This window comes from Capricornis sumatraensis, chromosome 9 (assembly GCF_032405125.1).
Source record: "Capricornis sumatraensis isolate serow.1 chromosome 9, serow.2, whole genome shotgun sequence".
NCBI classification, from domain to species: Eukaryota; Metazoa; Chordata; class Mammalia; order Artiodactyla; family Bovidae; genus Capricornis; species Capricornis sumatraensis.
Genome location: NC_091077.1, coordinates 21,677,173 through 21,703,395, shown reverse-complemented (window position 1 = coordinate 21,703,395; position 26,223 = coordinate 21,677,173). Strand labels below are relative to the sequence as shown.

Here is a 26,223-nt window from a genome sequence, read left to right as displayed (position 1 = left end):
CTTATTAAATTATTTGCTTGGCTGTTTTAGGTCCACATAGTTTCTTAAAAGTGACTAAAAACAGAGACTTCATATAAATAATTCTTATTTCTGGTTTCTCCTTTGATACAGGGAGATCCAGAAACAATGGGCCCTCTTCCCCCAAACTCACTAGAAACAGGGCAGCAGCTACTCAGAGCACGCTCTGTTCCATTTTACCCCAGCACATCAATGCCTATTTTTCTCCTGCATTGAGGCCAACTGTCTTACCATTTATCATCACACTTGTCTGTTACTTTTTTTTTTTTTTTTACTAACTGCAAAGTTAGGAGGAAAATACCTCCATTAAAAGTGAAAAAGTTAATGATCTAGAGGAATTTGTATTTCTTTGAACCAATTTGCTTCATTCATTAATAATACATGCACAGCTTCCTTTGGCATATGAAAAGCTTTTCATGTCTGACATCTAAATGCTGGAGAATGTAAAAATTTGTATACTTTTAATATGCTGATTTCTCCTTCCAAAATTTATAAAAGTTAGGTTATGCCTATAAGATTATGTAACACAAAAACATTAAAACTTAAGACTTTTGAGTTACATGTAGGGTGAAGGCTATGGACTCAAAGTAGGGAAAAATAAAAGCTTATTATTACCTATCATTTTTAGGAGCCCCAAAGTCTTACAGTCAGTTTAAATAAGCTGAACAGTATTTGATGTAAGGAAGGGAGAGAATAAACAAGCTCCAGCCCAGGACTTTTATATCCTGGTTTCCCTGGGCTACATTACAATATGTTTAAACTACTCAACAGTCAAAACTAGACCACAAAGGAGAGGGAATGGTAGTCAGAGGAGTTTTCTTTAACTGGTAACTGAGGAAATCAAGGTTCTTGAGGCAATATTCATGACAGAAAAAATGAATCAGTTGAATACAATACCTTGAGAGTCTAACCTAGGCAAATTAATTGGCATCTCACCAGAAAAATTAATACAAGATTGAGGAATTTGCCTTATTACACATTTGGAAAGAACAAAGTAAATTAGAAATAAATTCTACTAGTCAGGAGGGCTAAAGAAGTTAGAAGACCTTATTTCTTTAGCCAGATCTTTATTCACTCAAATCCAAACTATATAAGGACTTGAATTATTTAGTTAAATAGTTACCATGTTAACTGGGTTTCCCTTGTGACTCAGCTGGTGAAAAATCCACCTGCAGTAAGGGAGACCTGGGTTCAATCCCTGGGTTGGGAAGATCACCCACTCCAGTACTCTGGCCTGGAGAATTCCACGGACTGTACAGTCCATGGGGTAGCAAAGAGTTGGACACGACTGAGTGACTTTCACTATCATGTTAATTAAATTTCCCTTCAATTCTGTTCAGTTGCTTAGTCGTGTCCGACTCTTTGCAACCCCATGAATCGCAGCACGCCAGGCCTCCCCGTCCATCATCAACTCCTGGAGTTTACTCAAACTCATGTCCATCGAGTCGGTGATGCCATCCAGCCATCTCATCCGCTGTCGTCCCCTTCTCCTCCTGCCCCCAATCCCTCCCAGCATCAGTCTTTTCCAATGAGTCAACTCTTCGCATGAGGTGGCCAAAGTACTGGAGTTTCAGCTTTCGCATCAATGTACCTAATTTGAAAATCTCATTGCCTTTGGCTCATGGGACCCAGTTCTTACCTTCTCCCAGTCTTTGGCCTTGCTTTTCCCTTTGAAGTCCGTGGCCTCTCTAATTTCATCAAGGACTGCCGAAGGCTCTCCTCAGTATAGGCAAGATACACATGAGAAAGGTCCACTTCAAAGGGCTATATAAAGGAAAGGAATAAGACATTCTAACACAGATTTGAGGGAAGATTTAAAATACTGAATAAACTCCTAGAAAAAAGCCAGAGACAAAACCAAATAAGTATCTACAGATATATTTTTCTAATGCCATATATTGCAAATGTATTCACCAATCATTGGTGAAGAAACCCTGACCCACTATAAATTCCTCAGTAGTAAAGAGAAACTCTTGGTTTTTCCCTAAAGCTGTTGCTTTCTCTTCTTAACCTAAGATTAGGACCAGCTTTGAGAGGGACAGACACATTCTAATCTCTAAACAAATCCCCAAGACCCAGAGAGGTGGTAAAAGAGTTTCTGAAGAGGACTCCATGCCCCTCTTGTGATACAGAAATGATAAGCTGCCCCCATGACTGCAGGTAAGTAGAACTGTCCTAATAATCACCCGATTCTAGAGCCTCTACTCTCAAAAGATTAGCCTATTTTTCAGCAGAGCTGATTTACAGATATCATGATAACACAATCTAGTGACCACATTCCTTATAAAGAACCAATTGTAATTTGTTTTCTTTAAAAAAAAAAGGCACTCTTACATCTTTCTCCTTTTTATCTGGAACTGGAGTCTGCTTTCTCATGTTATTTCCTGTGTAGGCAACACATTTCTCAAAAAAGAGAAAAAAGACAGGGAGAATTATCTTAATTAGCAATTAATACTATGAATGAGGCAAATCACTATGAGATATTCTGAGGGTACACTCATAAAACATGATTTGAGGGATTTCCCTGGTGGTCCAGTGTTTAAGAATCCACCTGCCAATGCAGGGGACGTGGATTCAAGTCCTGGTCAGGAAACTAAGACCCCACATGCCACGGGGCAACTAAGACCCAACACAGCCAAATAAGTAAATAAATGTTTTTTAAAAAAAGAACAAAACATGACTTGAATGCTGGGACACAAAGGGAGACCCAGAGGTCATTCAGTCCTACACACCAACCAATAATACCATCTCTCCTGAATATTCTGTGTTATAACCTTTAATCATCTTATCCATCCTAGTGGATGACCATCGGATTCATCCTCTGGACCAACCTCCCCACTGTGGCCAGCACAACTCCGGTCTATAGGAAGTATTCCATTAACTGTTTCATAAAAGGATGAAGGTTAATACTCACTAGCTGCCATTCTCCTATGTCTTCATTCCAATGGACATAGTTTTCAATCATTTCCTTTTAAAAGAGTCAAGGATGATCTACTTTTAATATTTAGTAACATTTAAAATACTGAGTTAAACATGGAACTAAAATCTTAATATATTAAGTGAAAAAAGTTAAGTTTCAAAACATTATGTATTGCATGATGCCCTTTTTGGGCTTCTCAGATAGCTCAGTGATAAAGAATCTGCCTGCCAATGCAGGAGACACAGGAGAATGAGGGTTCAATCCCTGAGTTGGGACGATCCCCTAGAGAAGGCAATGGCAGCCCACTCCAATATTCTTGCCTGGAAAATCCCATGAGAAGAACAGACTGCCAGGCTACAGTCCATGGGTTTGCAAGGAGTTGGACATGACTGAGCAACTGAGTAAGCACATGCGGTGCCTCTTTTATAAATTTAAAAATATATACCTTCAAGGAATATAAGTAGATGCAATTAAACTATATAAAAATAAAAAGCAAGGAAACAAAGAATTTAGGATTCAGGATGGTGGATACCTTGAGTGTGAAGAGGTAAAGGGATGAAGAGGGGAGAGAGAAACCATTTGGTTAGAAATAGGTCACTATAATGGTCCTAGATTTTGTTCTGGGTGACAAGTTAACTACAAAATAAGTAAATAAAAGAAGGCCATCCAAGGACCATCAAGGACAGTGTACCGTGAACCAAATATTAATTCTAAAAGAAAGAAAGAAAAGAAAATTAAAGAGAAAAAGAAAAAAATATTAAGCTTATATTTAGACAAATTTCTTAAAACTGTACACAAATTTAAAAGAAAATTTAAAAGGAAAAGATAAAAAATTAAAGCTTATATTTAGACAAATTTCTTAAAACTGTACATAGATTTAAAATAAAATTTAAAAATCAATGTTAAAGTCTACTAAAATGTACTAGAAAGAGATATTTGGTGAAAAGAATAATAGAGGCTCTGATTTTAAAATTATTCTAGTATTCAGAGTTAGCATCTATCTAGAGATGGATGGTAGTGATCATTGCACAATATTGTGAATGTACTCAATGAAATGTACTCTTAAAAAGTTAACATGGTGAATTTCATATGTCTATTTTACCACTTCACCTCAAATGCACAGAATTAGCATCCATAAACGGGAAAAAAAAAATTAGCACAGTTCTGTTTATTCTATTCAAAGGTAAACAATGTTGAAAAAATAAATAGGACCTATGCCTTTACATGAATTACATGAATCTGGCCTTTCTCCTAAGGAATGACAAATTCTTATTCAGATAGTTAGTTACTCAAATGGAGAATAATATATTAAGAAAAGTTAACAGCTGGAGTGAAATGTGATGGAATTAAAGAAAATTTTATCAGCAAATGACATGTAAATATTTACCACTAATTAAATTAGAAATTGCATTTCTTTAGTCCTTAACCCCAGCCAAGTGACCTAATATTTAAGTCAGAGAACTTCCCACTTACTTGATAATCCTGAGGTATAAAGTTATCAATAATAAGCATCTGAAGTCTCAGTTCCCGGCTAAGTTGTCGAATGTTCTCCAAGAGGCCTTCAATTTCCCTCTGATGTTCTTGTTGGAGATCAGCCATCTACCAGAATCAATGAAAATACTAAGGACAAGTAAGATTTTAAATACAAAACAATTTCATCTGACAGGGCAGTAGTCTAGGAAACCTTGTAAAAGCTTACCCAGTTCTCTTGCAAAAACAATGGACAGAATAATATAACACTATCACTGTTTACTCCACCACATTAATAGTTAAGGCTGAAATAAACTATTTTTACTAGCTTAACAGATGAAATTTAAAATTGCACGAAAGGCGAAAATTTCATTTCTGTAAAACTGTAAGCACACTTTATGACTCCTTTAGGATTCTTAATCATACTTGCTGCTAAGTCGCTTCAGTCGTGTCTGACTCTGTGCGACCCCATGGACTGCAGCCTACCAGGTTCCTCCGTCCATGGGATTTTCCAGGCAAGAGTACTGGAGTGGGTTGCCATTGCCTTCTCCTGTATAATCATACTTAATCAAAGCTAAAAAATTCAAACAACAATAATAGGTAATTTCTAAGAGATCAACCTCTGACTTTGCAGCCATCAGCATAGTCCAAACTTTCTTTAATTTCTTGGTCTTTCCTTGTGCTTCTTCTTGCAAACTGGTATACTTTTCTTCAATATCCAAGCGTTCTTGCTATGACAAAAAGTGGTGAACTTCAGAATAATTTTCTTCATTAAAACTTAATTATTTAACAAATGATATAAATGTTTAGCAAGTATTATCTTTCAAAGTGAAAGTGAAGTCGCTCAGTCGTGTCCGACTCTTTGCGACCCCATAGACTGTAGCCTACCAGGCTCCTCTGTCCATGGGATTTTCCAGGCAATAGTACTGGAGTGGATTGCCATTTCCTTCTCCAGGGGATCTGCCCAACCCAGGGCTCGAACCCGGGTCTCCCGCATTGTAGACAGATGCTTTACCATCTGAGCCACCAGGGAAGTCATTATCTTTCAAAGCAATCCATAGATATGCTTTAAAATTTTATTAAGATTATAGACATTCAGCTTTTCACTATAAAATTAAATACCTCAGATGAAACATCAACCAACAATAAAAATTCACATTACCTCTTTTTCCTCAAGTTCTCTACGAAGTTGCTCTGCTCTTTTTCTCCTTTCTTCCAGTTCCATGTTGGATTCTTCAAGAAGTTTCTCTTGTTCCTCAGCTTTTGCCAACAAATCAACACCACCAACAATTACCTTCTTCTCCAGTGCAGATAATTTCTCTAGCAAAGACTGATGCTCCTGTCTGTTAATTAAAATGAGAATACACAATATCCATCAATTATGTACTATTCTACTAAATTTACCCAAATGTAACAAAAATTTAGATATATAATTTCAAAATAGGAATGTAATTACATCTCTCTCAAATTACACAACTGGGTAGTATTGCTTTTAATTACAATTCAATTTTCTTGCTTATGAATACTGTAAGAAAAAAACCAGAAATTTAAATCACAAATTCATCTCAATTCAGTAATACTCACTGGGCCTTAAGAAGATCTTTTTCCCGTTTCTCTAACTCAGCTCTAGCCTTGTTTCTTTCTTCTTCTTCCATGTCAAGCTTTGTTTCAAGTGCTTTTCTCTCTTCATCAATTTTTGCTTGCATTTCAACCATCTTATCTGGGGAAACTTTCTTTTTACCTGTTTGAGTCATTTAATTGCAACAATCACTTCAGAGTCAGTATTTCAGATGTACACATTATGTTCAAAAGATACACTCCTCAAGAATACAAAATCAAATCTCAACATTTTAAGGAAATCAACTGAACAGTATTTTTTATTTCTACTTATTATGTTCCTAAGATTTTTAACTGCTAAATTCAAACTGTTGTCCAACTGTGCAATGATAACTAAGAACAAAAGTAAGTAAAAGAGAAACATGAGACGAGTAGGAAAAAATAAGAGAGAGATTAACAGGAAAACCAAATAAATAAAAAAGCAAAGACCTCTGTATCTCCAAATAATATATTTCATCAAAAAAGCAATATCATTATTTAGTTACTTTTTTCTGATAACCAGGTACAAAACCAAGTTGCTTCTCAAAACACCTTCCCACAAAATTTATTAAAATAAATGAATAAGTAAAAGTCACACACAAATAAGAGAGAATTTATATCAAGTAGTTTTTAACATTGAATATATCTCCAGAGGTTTTTAAAAATTTTACTTGATAAAATTACTTGAAAATATTTTATTTCATAGCATACTTTTAAAGGAAGTAATGCTACACTAATTATGTAACAGTTACACAGTAATTAACCAGGCATTTTTTAGTTGCTGAGCTGTTATGACATATCATCAAATCTTAAATGAACAACTAAATAACTTATTATGTCAAATTCAGGATCCTAAATCTCCCCAAGTCAGATTAAACATTTCAAGTGTGAAATATAAGTAGAAATATTATCAAATAATACAGCTAGAAATACAATTTCCAAATGACTATTTTGATTATAATGCCTAACACAATGTTTTATATATATGTATAAAATAAATGTTCATTAAAGATTTAATGAATTTCAAAATCATGAAATTAAAATGAAAAATAAAAAAAGAAAAACCAGCTTATTAAACTCGTTATGAAACCGAATTAAAGATAATTCATTTCTGGTAATACAATTTCTTTGAAATGTACTTTCCTTCAGAAAAAACAATCAAATTTTTCGTAGAACTGGTCTGAGGCTCTCCTGAAAGCTTTCTGTCATTCTTAACTTCCTTCCCAAAGGACCACAGAAGAGTGTAGAAGAATTTATAAACTGTTAATGTCTCCACCCAAAAACTAACCCCACATGCTGACAAGGAAAGAGAACTGAAAAATAAAGATGATGGAGATATATCTATCTGAATAAACTCTTTCAGGAACCACAAGATGATGAATCATTCACAGGCTTTAATTCTTTGGGTTAAAATCATATAAAACCCCCAAATGTTTAAAATACATTACCCTTCACTTCTTCAGAAATATAAGTCCAAAGCAAACTAAAGCCACAAGATGAATAAGTTAAATAAAAGAGTAAACAAAAGCACTGATCCAAATTCATGCTTTGGTGTGGTGTGATTCATTGCATCCCAAAGTCAGGATATAGACCTGACTCTATTGGCTTTTTTGGCACAATCACCTGTATTGAACACACTGAACTATACTGCTAAAAAGTAATATTAAAAAGTAATTTAACTCTTATTCCCAATGAATTCCTAGAAAGAATTTCCCATCAGTAGTAACTATTTCTCAGAAATTTGAGGGGGGAAAGTGTAAGTTCAGGTATAAAGTAAGTATTCTAAAACTATGGTGAAGAAAAAATGGCAAATACATTAAAAATTGTACATGTGAAAACTGTATGTGTATAGAGGAAATGGTCCCGTCAACACACGTACATTCCTTTTTTAGGCTTCTAGGGTTGCAACTGTGTTGTTAGTTAAAAATACACAGTTTCCAAATGCATTAAAAAGCACCTAAATAAGAAAATATAAATATGTGTAGAGATACAAAAGCACATGCCTACTGATGAACTACTACTATGCCTGAACTGCCTCACTTATTCAAAATCATTCAGGTAATATTTTCAAACTGATGTTTTAGCAGCAAAAATCTTACTGTGTTCTCACAGCATTTCATAAAAATGACCATATATACATAGTTTCAGTTTCAAAAGTCTGATATTTAAGTAATATATTATTTTAGTCAGAATTAGTCTGATGAATTGTATTTATTGTAAGCTAAATGTGGATATGTACCAACTCCACAAGGCACTTAAAAACATGATATTATGAAAAGTTACGTTTGGATTTTTTTTTTTAAGATTTAAAAAAATATTAATGAATCAAACCAACCAACCAACCAAAAAAAAAAAAAAACCTTCTAAAATTATAAAAATTTAACACAAAGTTTCAGGTAAAAAAAATCTAAAAAGAATGTTAATGCCACAGAATATTTAACTGAGCCAAAGAGGAGTGATAATACTTTAATTCCCATCTACCACATCCTCTAACCAAAACTGAGGTGGACTTCAGCAAGGCAAAATTAAAGCGAAGAATTTTAGGAACTGTTAATTGAATTAACTTCATTTCCATTACATGAGTATTCATGGCCATATATAACCAGGCATTTGAGTCCTCGCTTTAAAAAAAAGGAGAAAAATGCTCATATATGAAATCATTTATATTTCTAAAATTTGGCTTACTAGGTCTTTAAGAATTTAGAGAAATGATTATGCCATGTGGTTCTGGTGATATATTTATTTTTATTGTTTATTTTGTTAATTAGGTCTAGAATATACAATGCGTTTGTCAATGTAAAGCTTGTAGTTCAGAATTGTTTCCTTAAGAAGGTAATTTGGAAACTAAAATGTTCCTAATACCTTCGTTAATAAAAACTGAAGTAAGTTTTTTAAAAAAGAATTTAATAAAAAAGGAATTAAAAAAAGCTAAAGCTGAAAGATACTTTAAAATACAAGACAGATACTTACCTTGTAAAAAAATGAATTAAAAAATTGTAATGTGGTTAAATAACAAAGTTCTCTATAGTTTAAATAATTGTACCACGTGGAGTGCAAATCAATCACACCAACCTGCTTGATCTTTCAACAAGTAGTAGTAAGCAAATCGGAGACAGGAAGCATATGCACAGAGATGAAGAGGAAAAAAGAAAAAAACATTATTTCTTTTGTAAAACAAAGAAAAATGTATTATAGCATTTATTTATAGTTTAAGTATAGGAGTAAAATTATATACAAACTGAAATAGAGCAGTTTTATGCAAAAAGAAAAGTATATTCAACATAATCAGAGATGATAATTTAAGCAAGGATAGTAAGATTAATTTAGTCATATTTCTAATCAACCTTGACTCCCAAACTTGCAAATATAACAGCTGAGCAACAAATGGAGGACATGGAATTGGGAACCTGCTAAGACCTGGCCAAGTAATATAAAGAGCAAAACAGGAAATAAAGCCAATTTTAAAAATTAGTAAGTTAAAAGTAGCAAAAGTCACACTGTCCATTTTCAAAATTTCCCAATTCAATGACCTCTAATAAGGATACATTACAGGTGTGCCCCCCTTTAAGAAAATCGAACGCAAAACCTTCAACCAACTAAACAAACTAGAGAAATTTGCAGTGATCATGTGACTAACAAAAGCACTTAATAAATAATTTTTAAAGACAGCAATTCTCCCAATACAACTGATTTCCCAACTTGATTTATAAGCATTTTCAAGAAATGCTTATTGCATAAAGTGAAGTACACCTGTACAGTAACAAACTTGCATTCAATCTATTAGTAGACTGTTAAGGGTAATTATAATGATTGTACAGAAGTAAATGATCAATTGATTCAAGCAAACAACACCTAAAAAAAAAGGGCCATTCATATTTTTAAAAAGGAAGGTACATACATGTTACACACAGCAACCACATGCTGGGGCAACCATCTTTCCACGTCATCAACATACCCACAGTGCAACAAAAGAACTTAACATTATACACTAGGTACACAAAGAGTAACTAAAACTGCTTGAACTAGAATTCATTTCATAACAAATTTTCATGTAAATACTTTTTAAGAATTAAGGTAAAATTTTAAAACAGAAAATTATAGTACCTCCCACTCAGATATTTTCTTACATTTAGCAATGTATAATATACAGAATGAGACTTCTATGTGGTTTCTAAAGCAACGTCATGTCTTTTGAGTTAGCTTATAAAATTAATTGCCTTTAAAAAATATAAGAACAATAGAGAAAATAATTCCTAATATTCTGAGAATTCTTCCTCTAGAAAGCTAAAAGCATGAGAATAACCAAATGTTTTTGTTATTAGTTTTGGAAAGGTAAGAATATATAGATAATGCTTTAAAAAGCAGTAAGCTGCAAGCCAGTACAAGAAAGCATCAATTCTCTTTTCTTCTGAAACTAAAATATAAATAAAATTAATAATACTTTTCAAAATAATCGATTAAATTATGGTTTAAGAAAAAGCTTTAGGTTTGAAATAAGTCAAGACAGATCCTGCACAATTTCTTGTGGATCGGAATTCTCTAATCATAACATAGAAAGTTTCTTAAAATCAATCAGGTCATTCTGAAATAGAGATAAATGGTCATTTGATATAAAATACCATTCAATTTATCTTTACTTGCTTCAAAGTTTACATTTTTCTTTATTTGGGAGCTTTTGGTCTTAAGTTACCCCTAAGAATAGGACACCAAAGCATAAAATCTTTTTAACTACAAGATATATTACAATGGGCACCATTGTACTTCCAAATATAATGTGTACTGTATGAAATTCAGAATTTTGTTTTTATAGGTAGGTCCCTTGCACTGACTAGGATGTATGATGAAACACGAAAAGGAACCATAAGTTATTCTCTTATACAGCTTACTAGCTCTCTTTACATTATCTCAACTGCAAAAGCATGAATCTCTCTTCCATTGTCTCAAACATAAGCTTAAGCATATGTTTTAACAATTATGGTTAACGGGAAGCAATGAAGAGGGGAGGAAAAATCACCACATGCTTTGTTTTACTCAGAAGTCCAACATATATTCTTTAAGTCATGACAGGGAGCGGTGCAGCATTTCTCAAATGAAGCCCATGAGTTATGGAAAAGCCAAAGCTCTGTTAGAGAATTTAAGAGCTACCACTCACTAGGCAAGAACTTATCCAGAGGTTTCTCTATGACAGAACATGTGGAGTCTGAACTACTGCTGCTGCTACTGCCTGGAAGACAAAGAAATGAGCCCAACGGGAACCAAAGAAAGAGGAGACAAGAAAATGAACACATACACAGAGAAAGAATTTTAAAGGACAATCAAGTTTTGTATTAAAGAACCAAAACTTACTTTCCCTTAAAATCAGTCTTGGCAGTCTATGTAGTATTCTCTAATTACAAAGCCATACAGGGGAATTAGAAACTGTATTCCTTCAAGTATCCATTGTAGGCAAACCTCACTACTCACTTAAAGTATAGTAATTCAGAGGTTTGGAATGACAAGAATAAAAAACAAGTCACTTGGTGACAAGTAAGTCTATTTAAACCATTTACGTTGATAAACTAAAAGAACTGAGCTTTCAAGTCCTGCACAATTAAAGTCATAGGAATGATAAATTACCCTTTAATACAAACAGTTTGGGTATGTCTCCAATTTCACTCTTTCATCTCCAAAACATCAAACTAACAGATATACATGTTCAAGGTTTCACAGCAGAACTTTAGAAGGCTTACTGAAATTTTGAAAATTTCTAAGCCTGGAAGGAAGAGGTTACTATTAAATGTTTTAATATACTAAGTAAGCAGTAGCATTTTTCTAAATTCAAATTTTCATTTTTAAACAAATCTATTATCTGTCTTAGCTTTGAATAGCTTACTCTGAAAAAATAGGTATGGACACAAAACCGTTTCTCTGAATCAGGGATCAGCAAACACTTGCTGTAAAGGGACAGAAGATAAGTGCTTTAGGCTTCACAGGCCATACAGACGCATGTGAAGACGGCTGTAGACTGTATGTAAACAAATGAACATGGCTGCTTAATAAACTATATTCACAAAAACAGGTGGTGGGCTGATTTTGGTCAGCAGACTACTTGCCAACTCTTGCTCTAAATTATATTTTTCCTGCCTTTTGAAGGATTCTCTATGGCTTTTAAATTTGGGACACCTGATCAAACAGTGATGAGTTCTTTTCAGCAAGAACATTTTAATAAGACAAGCAAAATATGCACCAGCTCGAAAACAATGATCCACATTAATGGAAGAGAGTTCTGAAATAAATATTCAGATAAAAAGATCTGAAATGTAGGCCATTTTAATGTGTCTCTCTCTTTTGCACTGTCATCTATATCTTTATCACAATATACAGCTTTAATTGATACTTGGAAACAAACACTGTTAACAGATCAGTACATTTTATAAAGAAAATACATTTTACATGCTATTATATAATAGAATCCTTCTACAAATTTATTAAAAATTCAATAACTTCTAAAGCTTAATCATATTTGAAAAAAATTCACAGTATCTTAACTTCCTAAAGTATTCAGATTTCTAACACAGATAAAAGTCCCACATTAAAATCCCACATGAAATTTAAAAATGGAATATACACTATCACAGATTTTTATAATTCTAAGTAGTACAAAAAACTAGAACATACTGTATGCTGATTCATCTAGAAGTAACAGATCAGTATAGGAGGAAAAAATAATGCAAAGTTAACCAGGTATATGGCAAATCCTCTGTTCAAACTGCTACCACAATTAAAAAATGGCAAAATAAAAAGCATGTACTCAACAGCCTTAGGAATGTTAAACCATCATTAGGCAGCAATCTCATTTAATTTCTAGAACACTGAAATGAACTTACTCCTTTTTTTCCTTTTCTCTCCATCTTCTCCAACCTCACCCTCTTCATCATCCTCTTCCTCTGAACCGCTGATATCAGAGCCTGATATTTCTTCCCCTTGAACAGAAATTTAATACAATGATATTTATTCTGTACCAGGTCACTGCCTATTCAGGAAACGCCTATATCAACTTTCTTCATTAAGTTTTTGTGCCCTAAACAAACCTTATTTTAATATTCCTAGAGAGTATATCAGATATGTTAGCCTCAGAAACAGATATGATATACACAGAGGTTTTATTTTTAAAGTTCCTAAAGAGAAGTAAGACCTAGACCTATTTAAACTTTCAAGTGATTAGTTTACAGTTTTAAATGTTACATGTTAGAGGTATTATTTCAATGTTTGAAAAATATGATCACTTTTGGAAAGCATTTTTTCCTCAGTTTTCTATTTAAGATTTCATTTATTTATTTTTATAAATGCCACATCTCACTGGCTCATTTCTTTTGCTTCTTTATTTTTTGGCTGCACTGGGTCTTCGTTACCATGTGCAGGCTTCTCCAGTTGCGGCTGGCAGGCTCTAGAGCACGTGGGCTCTGTAGTTATGGCGCACAGGCTTAGTTGCGGTACGTGGGCTCTTAGTTCCCTGATCAGATATTGAACTTGGACCCCCTGCATTGAGAGCATGGAGTCTTATCCACTGGACCACCAGGAAAATCTCTAAGGCTTTAAATAATTTATTCAACCTTTTTATATTTTAAGAGCCATACAACTGTCATCTAACACATGATCCCACTCTTAGGACTATATCGCATCAAGTAATAGAAGGGCTTATTTGTACAACAAATATGTTAATTTAAAAAAAATTTTTTTAAAGGAAATTATAAAGCTAATATTAATGCAAATCAGTACTATGGCACCTTCAAAGTAGTTATTTAAAATTACCACTGTCCACATATGAAATGTCTAGGAAAATAACAATAACTGGGTGGGAGGGAGTAAAATATACACTAATCCTAACAGTTGAACCTAAAAACCAAAAAGTGGAAAGAATTCACAGTCTTGGGAGAAGAAATTCATTAAACATATATTTCTTCAGGTCCAGAAACAATAACACCCTGGCAGCAATGAGTACACCCAATGCCTATATCTTGGTTTCTAAATACCATTCTCTGATGAAAGGAACCAGGGAGAAACAGATGATTTTAAGAACAAGGTAAGGAAAATATAAAAATGAGCCCCAAACACCTGTGGTGCCAGAAAATGAAGAAGTGATAAGCAAGCAAACTGATGAGAGCATGCTGAAAGGATACAGGAACTACCCTGAAAGATCTCCTAATGGCCAAAGCTGGAACAATTTGAACAACGAAATAAGTAATATTACTGTATTATACACCCACAGACTAAAATAAATACCCATGAATCCATACTGACATTAAAAAATAATCAAACAGGGGAGAGGAGACTGATCTTCCTTACACTAAAATTCAGAACACTAAACATTAGAAAGAAAAATGGGAAGAAAACATTATCACTGAACAAATCCACAGAACTACTGTTGGATGCTAAAATTAGTGGAAGAAAAGTATGATGAGAAACAGAAGTTTTGTATAATGTCAAAAGTATATCTCCACAAGATATAAATTAATTACAAAGGAAATAATAAAATAAATTTACAGTGGAGAAAATCTGCAGCATAATTATGAGAAGTGAAAGTCAAAGTCACTCAGTCGTGTCTGACTCTTTGTAATCCCATGGACTATACGGTCCATGGGATTCTCCAGGCCGGAATACTGGAGTGCCTAGCCTTTCCCTTCTCCAGGGGATCTTTCAGTGGTGAAAATTTGCAGAATAATTATGAGAAAACTACAGATAAATTCAAATTGAGGAATATTCTACAAATATATGACCAATACTCTTCCAAAATGTCATGATTACAAAGACTGAGGAATCAGAAACTGAAGGAAATTAAACAGACATGACAACTATCAATAAATGCCATGCATGATCTATAACTGGATCCTGAACTACAAAAAAAGGGCAGTAAAGAGGAAACTGTCAAAATTCTAGTAAGAATCTATGGATTAGTTAATAAGTCTGTATCACCGTAAATTTCCTGGTGTGATAATCATCTTACATGATTATGTACGATGTTAACATCAGGAGAAGCTGGGTAACAGGTACATAGGAACTCTCCTTGCTATACTCGTGAGTTTTCTATAAACCTAAAATTATTTTGAAATAAAAGTTTAAAAGTTATTCTTTTAATATTTTTGCCTATTTTTAGATTACTCCTATGATCAACTCTATTAACTGGATTATAAGAAATGTCCTAAGAGTGTAAATAAAATGAAGTTTATTAAAAATAAAGTTAGCATTACCATATATCTAGCAACTTCACCTCTGGATATATATCCAAAAGAACTGAAAGCAAGGACTCGAACAGGTTATTTGTACACCCACATTCATAACACCATTATTCCCAACAGTCAAAAGGTAGAAGCAACCCAAGTATACATCAACAGATGGAAGGATAAAAAGAAACACGGAAGAAAATTCTGACTCACGCCACAATATGGATGACTACTGAGGACCTTATGCTAAGTAAAATAAGCCAGACACAAAAGGAGACATTGTATGATTCTACTTATATGGGGTACTTAGAATAGTCAAATTCATAGAGACAGAAAGTAGAATAACAGTTACCAGGGGTTGAGGGAGAGAGAGGGATGGGGATTTAGCATTTAATGGGTACAGAGAGAGGTTCATTTTGGGATTATTAAAAAGTCCTGGAGATGGATGGTGGTGACAGCTGCAGAACACTGCCAAATGTACTTAATGCCACAGAACTTCACACAAAAATACTTAAAATGGTAAATTTTATGTTATGTAGTATATATTTTACCACAATTTTTAAAATGCAAAAACTGGGTCAGAAATATAAAGGTATGAACTCAATACTAACAAATCTAAGAAATTTTACATCTTTGAAACATACTGACTATAAATACCACCTAGTGGTCACAGTTAAAATACCAAATTCCATTATCTAAGAGGCAGCTAAATTATAGCTCTTCCTCAATAATCTTACTCAAATTTATTGAATCAGCACCTTCTTCAAATGTTTGCGATGTCTGGATCTGGATTTTACATCTGATTTAACCAGCTTCCCCATAGACTGGAGAGAGGCAATTTCAAAGCCCTTTATTCACCAGGTATGTAAAGGAGCCCTGTGCCAGCTAGTTCATAGCATGAAGATTCAGGGAGTTACTGACCACCTAACAATGGTTGGTAAATTTCTCACCCTCATGACAAGGTCTTCAAATTTTCTAAACATCTAACATTATATCTTGTCAGAAAAGGATTTCCAAAATAGAATCTCATGTTCAAATTTAAATATGAAAGCATATTTTCAAGGCCATGCAATCAATTTTTACTTACAGCAAACTAGGTTTACATGAGCAGTCAATGCACCGATTATGTTAGAGCCTTTGTCTGTGTGGATCACAACTGTGGAAAATTCTTAAGGAGATGGGAATACCAGACCACCTTACCTGCCTCCTGAGAAACCTGGATGCAGGTCAAGAAGAAACAGTTAGAACCAAAACAACTGACTGGTTCAAAACTGGGAAGGAAGTACAAGGCTGTACATTGTCACTTTATTTAACTTCTACGCAGAGTATATCATGCGAAATGCTGGGCTGATGAATCACAAGCTGGAATCAAGATTGCTGGGAGAAGTTTCAACAACCTCAGATATGCAGATGATACCACTCTAATGGCAGAAAGTGAAGAGGAACTAAAGAGCCTGTTGATGACGGTGAAAGAGGAGAGTGAAAAAGCTGGCTTAAAACTCAACATTAAAAGAACTAAGATCATGGCATCTGGTCCCATCACTTCATGACAAATACAAGGGGAGAAAGTGGAAACAGTGACAAATTCTATTTTCTTGGATTCCAAAATCACTGCAGATGGTGACTATATCCATGAAATTAAAAGACACTTGCTCCTTGGAAGGAAAGCTATGACAAATCTCAACAGCATATGAAAAAGCAGAGATACAAAAGCAGAGGTATCACTTTGCCAACCAAGTTCCACATAGTCAAAGCTATGGTTTTTCCAGTAGTCATTTATGGATGTCAGAGTTGGACCATAAAAAACTGTGGTGCTGGAGAAGACTCTTGAGAGGACCCTGGACTGCAAGGAGATCAAACCAGTCAATCTTAAAGGAAACAAACCCTGAATACTCATTGGAAGGACTGATGCTGAAGCTCCAATAATTTGGCCACCTGATGTAAACAGCCAACTCACTGGAAAAGACCCTGATGCTGGGAAAGATTGAAGGGGGCAGCAGAGGATGAGATGGTTAGATAGCATCACTGACTCAGTGGACAGGAATCTGAGGAAACTCCAGGAGACAGTGGACAGGGAAGCCTGATGTGCTGCAGTTCATGGGGTTGCAAGGAGTGGAATGCAACTTGGCAACTGAACAACAATAACAAACAACAAACTAGGTTTACACATAACTCTGTGATTGCTTTATTTACTTCAAATAATAGTGCCTGACATCTATTACAAAGAACTCTGGTCATAATAACTAACTACATGTATGGTAGAACTCACTCATATAGAGAAAATCAAAAACTTGTTTAATAAGTGGTCTTATGAAATCTTTACAGAAGATCATGAGGACTGAGATGGAGGTTTAAATCAAATGAATTTTTAAATCACTGCACAAATATTACACAATTTTACTTGAGCTTAATGTGAAAATGCTTAATAATGTTAAGTAGCAAGTTACTTTGCAAAAATATTCCCTTAAACATCAGTATCAGAGGTTCAGAGAATTTTTAATAGGTGGTTTTATTAGAACACTTATTGGTTAAAAACACATTTTTAACCAACATTAAGATTAATATTTTCAAGAAAATGTTACCTTCTTCAAGCTTTTTTTTCAGTTCTTCTATTTCCTTCTGAAACTGACGAAGCAAAGCATCCTTTGGATCCTCATTAATTCTAGCTTTATTTTTAATATTCTTAGCACGATTAGCATACCGCAACGTACTGATGGTTTCATCATAATTGTAATCTGCTGGCCCAATATTTGCACACTGTTGAATTAGGAACACAAAGCATTTTGCTGTACACATGATACAGTTTAAAAACTTTAATTTATTTTTATAAATAAATAATATTTATAATATTATTTTTATTATTACATTTTAATTTTTAAACTTTATTTTTATTTTGGCCACGCTGCATGGCATGCATGATCTTAGTTCCCTGACCAGGGATGGAAACTGCAGCATCCCCTGCAATGGAAGCACGAAGTCTCAATCACTCACTGGACTACCAGGGAAGTTCCAACACACTTAAAATCGACACTACCACTACGCATATACCAAAGAATTCTGGAACATACTTCCACTCTGGCTGTGAAAAAGAGGGCATCACCCCATGGGTTTCCAAACAATCCAATTATAGGCTAGCACACATGGTGTGCTAACAAAAATAACCATAAATTTTAAAAAGTAAAATAATCGACAGTTTTTAAAATGTTATGAATATCAACTGCTGGCATCAATCAGAATCTTAAAATTTTCCTGATGGTAACTAAACCACCAATTAAGTCTTACCATCATGGTTTTTGAATTTCCTCCTAAGGAATCCTGAAGAAGACGAGTCAACTTAGAGTTACGATAAGGCACATGAGTGCTTTTTCCATCAACCAAGGCAGAAATAACATTACCAAGGGTGGAAAGCGAAAGATTGATTTTTGTAGCTTCTTTTAGGCGCTGTCCAGTAGCTCCAGTTTTTGCTTGTCTTTCTGAACCCTAGCAATAAACAGAGACAGAAGTAAAGCTAAAACAAAAAAATACAGAATATTCTTCCCAAAGTTAAAAAAAAGTATTTTAACAGTAAAAACTCTAATGATATCTGGAATTCACTTCAAAATAATACTGGAAGGGAAGTGGCTGAGGGTAGAGAAGAAATAGAACTGGACATGAACTGATAACTATTAAAGTTGAGTGATGAGTACATGGAAAATTATACTATTCTTTGTTTGTATAGGTTAGAAACAGTCCATAATTAATAGTAAGTTAAACACACATATAAAACATATATATATATATAAAATCACTCCTAATAACTTTTGAGTTATTACTCATTTATAAAATAAAAAGAAGCTACCAGAGTTATTCTTAACTAGCATCCTCTTACTTACAGCAAGATCTACAAGGTGAAGCTTCCCCATCCTGACATGCATGTTACCATCAACACCTTTCTCACTGCATTCTATAGTGATTGTGAAGATGGCATGGGAACGGGAACTATGTTCATTCATATTAGTTGCACCAACAGAACCTTGAATAAAAGAAGGAATCTCTTTAAAACTATTAACAACAGGGAATGCCTCTAAAAATAATATCCAAAATACTAAATTTCATCACAGCCAAAAGCCAGAGAACATGGTTAAACACAAAAGCTTAGGCGTGTTTAGCTATGAAATTTCTGACATTTATGTTGCTAACAAAAAACTAATTTTTTCACATTAAAGAAGTACTTTTAGGACAAAATACTTAATTTCATGTATTACTGGCTTAAAAATTAACTGACTTTAAAATATATGTTAAATAGTTCAAAAAATAAACTTCTATTTCAGCTGTCTCTAACAGGTATATTCTGGGAAACAATCACAGGAATACTTTCATATATACATTAGATGATTACAAAAATTGTCAGGGTAAAACCGTTTGCAACAGCAAGACATCAAAAACAATCAATAGGGCAGCAGTTAATCAATTATGTTAATAGAATAATCACACTATGTATGACGAAGCAGTCTCTTAAAAAAATAAAGTAGATCTTAATGACATGGAAAGATACCCAAAACATATGAACTAGAGAGAAAAAAGTTAGAAGTATAATCTTATTTCTGTAAAACAAAAGCATCCATTCAAAATATAGTAAGAATTTGAATGTGTATAAATGTTTTACATGAATATATTGTGCAAACAAAAAGATGCTTTCCATATGACCCAGCAATCCCACTGCTGGGCATACACACCAAGGAAACCAGAATTGAAAGAAACACATGTACCCCAATGTTCATCACAGCACTGTTTATAATAGCCAGGACATGGAAGCAACCTAGATGTCCATCAGCAGACGAATGGATAAGAAAGCTGTGGTACATATACACAATGAGGTATTACTCAGCCATTAAAAAGAATACATTTGAATCAGTTCTAATGAGGTGGATGAAACTGGAGCCTATTATACAGAGTGAAGTAAGACAGAAAGAATAACACCAATACAGTATACTAACTCATATATATGGAATTTAGAAAGATGGTAACAATAACCCTGTATGCAAGACAGCAAAAGAGACAGAGATGTATATAACAGTCTTTCGGACTCTGTGGGAGAGGGCGAGGGCGGGATGATATGAAGAATGGCACTGAAACATGTAAAATATCATACGTGAAACGAATCGCCAGTCCAGGTTCAATGCATGATACAGGGTGCTTCGGGACTGGTGCACTGGGACGACCCAGAGGGATGGGATGGGGAGGGAGGTGGGAGGGGGGTTCAGGATGGGGAACACATGTATACCCGTGGCAGATTCATGTCAATGTACGGCAAAAACCAATACAATATTGTAAAGTAAAATAAATAAATAAAAAAGATGCTTTTTTTCCACAGTGGGCATGTGTGGGTTTTTTCCTTAAATTCCAAAGTATTTTAAAAGCAATATGTTAATTTCATCCAACACCAAAATTATTTTCCTACTATACATTCATGTACAGGCCAGCTGTGATTTTAGAATTTAAACATTAAAAGGGTACTCTTTATCAGCAAACAGCTATATTAGAAGTCAGATAACTAGAATGTAAATTGCATAGATAAGGAAAAGTAAAGCTCAATGAAAGAACATAAACGGAAATCAGTGAGGGAAAATGGAAGGATTTGTGACTCCTTGTACATAATCTTTTCCTATTTTCTTTCAAATCATGAATTTTTAAAAATCAAATTTATGAAATTTTCCACAAGATATAAAAAAACAAATAAATCTAACATCACTTTGAATCATCTAATCAGAAGAAACACACTATACATATTTCCACAGCGTCAATTCAGTTCAGTCACTCAATCATGTCCGACTCTGCGACCCTATGGAATGCAGCACGCCAGGTTTCCCTGTCCATCACCAACTCCCAGAGCTTGCTCAAACTCATGTCCATCAAGCTGGTGATGCTGTCCAACCATCTCATCCTCTGTTGTTCCCTTCTCTTCCTGCCTTCAATCTTTCCGAGCATCAGGGTCTTTTCCAATGAGTCAGTTCTTCACATCAGGTAGCCAAAGTATTGGAGTTTCAGCTTCATCATCAGTCCTTCCAATGAACACTCAGGACTGATCTCCTTTAGGATGGACTGGTTGGATCCCCTTGCAGTCCAAGGGACTCTCAAGGTCTTCTCCAACACCACAGTTCAAAAGCATCAATTCTTCAGTGCTCAGCTTTTTTTATGGTCCAACTCCCACATCCATACATAGCTACTAGAAAAACCATAGCTTTGACTAAACGGACCTTTCTCGGCAAAGTAATGCCTTGCTTTTTAATACACTGTCTAGGTTTGTCATAGCTTTTCTTCCAAGGAGCAAGCGTCTTTTAATTTCATGGCTGCAGTCCCCATCTGCAGTGATTCTGGAACCCAAGAAATAAAGTCTGTCACTGTTTTCATTGTTTCCCCATTTATTTGCCATGAAGTGATGGGACTGGATGCCATGATTTTCATTTTTTTGAATGTTGAGTTTTAAGCCAACTTTTTCACTCTCCTTTTTCACTTTCATCAAGAGGTTCTTCAGCTCTTCACTTTCTGCCATAAGGGTGGTGTCACTGCGTCTGAGGTTATTTATATTTCTCCCCCCAATCTTGATTCAAGCTTGTGCTTCATCCAGCCCAGCATTTCACACTGATGTCTGCATCAAAGTTATTAAGCACACTGACAATATACAGCTTTGACGTACCCTTTCCCAATTTGAAACCAGTCTGTTGCTCCATGTCCTGTTCTAACTGTTGCTTCTTGACCTGCATACGGATTTCCCAGGAGGCAGGTAAGGTGGTCTGGTATTCCCATCTCTTTCAGAATTTTCCACAGTTTGTTGTGATCCACACTGTCAGAGGATTTGGCACAGTCAATAAAGCAGAAGTTTCTCTGGAACTCTCTTGCCTCCTCTATGATTCAACAGATGTTGGCAATTTGATCTCTGGTTCCTCTGCCTTTTCTAAATCCAGCTTGAACCCCTGGAAATTCTCAGTTCATGTACTCTTGAAGCCTTGCTTGGAAAATTTTGAGCATTACTTTGCTAGCATGTGAGATGAGTACAATTGCGCAGTCTGAACATTCTTTGGCATTGCCTTTCTTTGGGATTGGAATGAAAACTGACCTTTTCTAGTCCTGTGGCCACTGCTGAGTTTTCCAAAACTGCTGGCATATTGAGTGCAGCACTTTAACAGCATCAATTTTTAGGATTTTAGGGTTCCACAACATAGGTCTTATTTTATCTTATTTTTTTTTGCACTTAACATTATCTCTACATATATTTCCATGTTAAAAACAACTTAAAATTTTTACTAAAATTGATTGTTATTGTCTTGCTGAGAGATATTTGGAATTGCATCCTAGTTATATTTTATAAAGGAAACTATTATGAGCATCCTTAAGCAGATACCTTTTTTCTCTTTAGAATTATATCCATGGGATGTATCTTTTAAACTGGAACTACCTTATGAAAGGATAGGAACAGTTTTATAGCTATGTAATTATCCAATCAAACTATAGCAGTGTTTTAATTTAGAGAGGAAGTCTAATTTGAAAAAGTCATATTTAATATTTTAATACCTACTGTTTTTGCAATGTCAGTAAAGCATGCTACTTACGATTATGATTTTTCTCTCTTTCCGGTTATGAAAACAAACCAATGTGACAGACATTGTATCAGAAGTGACCTACATTAAATTTTACAGTGATGCTAGGAGAGAACAGCTTGCAGCAACTCAGTAGATTCAGTACCCAACCTAATGATACGGCACATAATGGAAATAAAACTAAACACCTCCATTGCTGTAATTTTTGTCAAAATGTTTAGTTTAGAATAAAAAATGAAATGTTTTTTGTTTTTCAAGATGATACAAAAAACTGATCCCAATCCTCCTCCCCACCACCCTCTCTCCTCCTCCTCGGCAATCACTAGTCTGTGCTCTCTATCTATGAGTCTGTTTCTGTTTTCACAGATAAGTCCATTTGTGCTGTATTTTAGATCCCACATATAAGTCATATTACATGGTGTTTGTCTTTCTAACTTACTTCACTTACTATGAAAATCTCTAGGTCTATCCATATTGCTACAAATGGCACTATTTCATTCTTTTTTGTGTCTGAGTAACTGAGTTTCCCACATGGCATTAGTGGTAAAGAACCCACCTGCCAACGCAGGAGATATAAGAGACACAGACTCAATCCCTGGGTCAGGAAGATCCCCCAGAGAAGGACACGCAACCCACTCCAATATTCCTGACTAGAGAATTCATGGACAGAGAAGCCTGGCAGGCTATGGTCCATGGGGTTGCAGTCAGACATGACAGAAACAACTTAGCATGCACATATGCATTATATGTACATACCACATTATATGTATATATGTATTTATATTAATATGTACATACTTTATGTATTAATGTGTACATGTGTGTTATATATACATACATGTATTACTTTATATACCACATACATATATTAGTATATACATACATATATTAATTTACAAACACACACACCCCACATATCCATTTATCTGTCAATGGATATTTAAGTTGTTTCCAAGTCTTGGATATTGTGAATATTAATGCCATGAATACTAGGTTGCATATATATTTTTTTTTTCTTAAGTTGCTCAATATATATTTTTTTAATTGAAGGATAATTGCTTTACAGAATTTTGTTGTTTTCTGTCAAACTCAACATGAACCAGTCATAGGTGTGTGTATATATATATTCCCTCCCTTTTGAACCTCCCTCCCATCTCCCTCCCCATCCCACCCCTCTAGATTGATACAGAGCCCCTGTTTGAGCTTCCTGAGACATACAGCAAATTTCTGTTGGCTATATTTTACATATGGTAGTGTAAGTTTCCATGTTACTCTTTCCATACATCTCACCCTCTCCTCCCCTCTCCCCATGTCCATAAGTCTGTTCTCTAAGTCTGTTTCTCCACTGCTGCCCTATAAATTCTTCAGAGCCATTTTTCTAGATTCCTTACATGTGCGTCAGAATGCGATATTTATCTTTCTCTTTCACTTCACTCTGTATAATAGGTTCTAGACTCACCCACATCATCAGAACTGACTCAAATGCGTTCCTTTTTATGGCTGAGTAATATTCCATTGTGTATATTTACCACAACTTCTTTATCCATTCATCTGTCGATGGACATCTAGGTTGTTTCCATGTTCTAACTATTGTAAATAGTGCTGCAATCAACAATGGGATACATGTGTCTTTTTCAACCCTGGTTTCCTCAAGGTATATGCCTAGGAGTGGGATTGCTGGGTCATATGGTGGTTTTATTCCCATTTTTTTTAAGGAATCTCCATACCATCTTGCATAGGGGCTGTATCAAATTACATTCCCACCAACAGTGCAACAGCGTTCCCTTTACTGCACACCCTCTCCAGTGTTTATTGTTTGTAGATTTTTTGATGACGACCATTCTGACTGGTGAGAGGTGATATCTCATTGTGGTTTTGATCTGCATTTCTCTAATAATGAGCGATGTTGAGCATCTTTTCATGTGTTTGTTAGCCTTCTGTACGTCTTCTTTGGTGAAATGGCTGTTTAGGTGTTTTCCCCACTTTTTGATTGGGTTGTTTGAGTTTCTAGCATTGAGTTGTATGAGCTGCTTGTATATTTTGGAAATTAATCCTTTGTCAGTTGTTTCATGTGCTATTATTTTCTCCCATTCTGAGGGTTGTCTTTTCACCTTGCTTATACTTTCCTTTGCTGTGCAAAAGCTTTTAAGTTTAATCAGGCCCCACTTATTTACTTTTGTTTTTATTTCCCTTACTCTAGGAGGTGGGTCATAAAGGATCTTGCTTTATGTCATCGAGTGTTCTGCCTATGTTTTCCTCTAAGAGTTTTATAGTTTCTGGCCTTACATTTAGGTCTTTAATCCATTTTGAGTTTATCGTTGTGTATGGTGCTAGGAAGTGTTCTAATTTCATTCTTTGACATGGAGCTGTCCAGTTTTCCCAGCACCATTTATCAAAGGCTGTCTTTGTCCCATTGTATATTCTTGCCTCCTTTGTCAAAAATAAGGTACCCATAGGTGCATGGGTTTATTTCTGGGCTTTCTATCTTGTTCCATTGGTCTGTATTTCTGTTTTTGTTCCAGTACTGTCTTGATGACTGTAGCTTTGTGGCATAATCTGAAGTCAGGAAGGTTGTTTCCTCCAGCTCCATTCTTCTTTCTCAAGACAGCTTTGGCTATTTGGGGTCTTTTGTGTTTCCATATCAATTGTGACATTTTTTGTTCTACTTCTGTGAAAAATGCCATTGGTAATTTGAGAGGAATTGCACTGAATCTGTAATTGCATTTGGCAGTATAGTCATTTTCACAACATTGATTCTTCCTACCCAGGAACATGGAATATCTCTCCATGTTTATGTTGTCTTTGATTTTTTCATCAGTGTCTTATAATTTTCTGCATACAGTTCTTTTGTCTCCTTCAGTTCAGTCGCTCAGTAGTGTCCGACTCTTTGCGACCCCATGAATCGCAGCACGCCAGGCCTCCCTGTCCATCACCAACTCCCAAAGTTCACTCAGACTCATGTCCATCGAGTCAGTGATGCCATCCAGCCTTCTCATCCTCTGTCTCCCCTTCGCCTCCTGCCCCCAATCCCTCCCAGCATCAGAATTTTTTCCAATGAGTCAACTCTTCGCATGAGGTGGCCAAAGTACTGGAGTTTCAGCTTTAGCATCATTCCTTCCAAAGAAATCCCAGGACTGATCTCCTTCAGAATGGACTGGTTGGATCTCCTTGCAGTCCAAGGGACTCTCAAGAGTCTTCTCCAACACCACAGTTCAAAAGCATCAATTCTTCAGTGCTCAGCCTTCTTCACAGTCCAACTCTCACATCCATACATGACCACAGGAAAAACCACAGCCTTGACTAGACGGACCTTAGTCGGCAAAGTAATATCTCTGCTTTTGAATATGCTATCTAGGTTGGTCCTAACTTTTCTTCCAAGGAGTAAGCGTCATTTAATTTCATGGCTGCAATCACCATCTGCAGTGATTCTGGAGCCCCCCAA

General features: G+C 35.1%; 1 protein-coding gene across 1 annotated transcript in view; it reads right to left on the bottom strand.

Moving 5' to 3' along the window:
- The window catches only part of KIF3A (kinesin family member 3A), an 80,208-nt gene that overhangs the window by 1,120 nt on the left and 52,865 nt on the right, over positions 1–26,223 (bottom strand). Inside the window, exons 8-18 of the mRNA XM_068981022.1 lie at positions 19,077–19,216; positions 18,487–18,684; positions 17,787–17,961; positions 12,870–12,966; positions 5,993–6,160; positions 5,571–5,751; positions 5,029–5,139; positions 4,412–4,537; positions 2,933–2,986; positions 2,353–2,421; positions 1,658–1,782 (exon numbers count right to left, since the gene is read on the bottom strand). Coding sequence (XP_068837123.1) covers positions 1,658–1,782; positions 2,353–2,421; positions 2,933–2,986; positions 4,412–4,537; positions 5,029–5,139; positions 5,571–5,751; positions 5,993–6,160; positions 12,870–12,966; positions 17,787–17,961; positions 18,487–18,684; positions 19,077–19,216 — 1,444 coding nt within the window. The remainder of the gene's footprint in view (positions 1–1,657; positions 1,783–2,352; positions 2,422–2,932; positions 2,987–4,411; positions 4,538–5,028; positions 5,140–5,570; positions 5,752–5,992; positions 6,161–12,869; positions 12,967–17,786; positions 17,962–18,486; positions 18,685–19,076; positions 19,217–26,223) is intronic.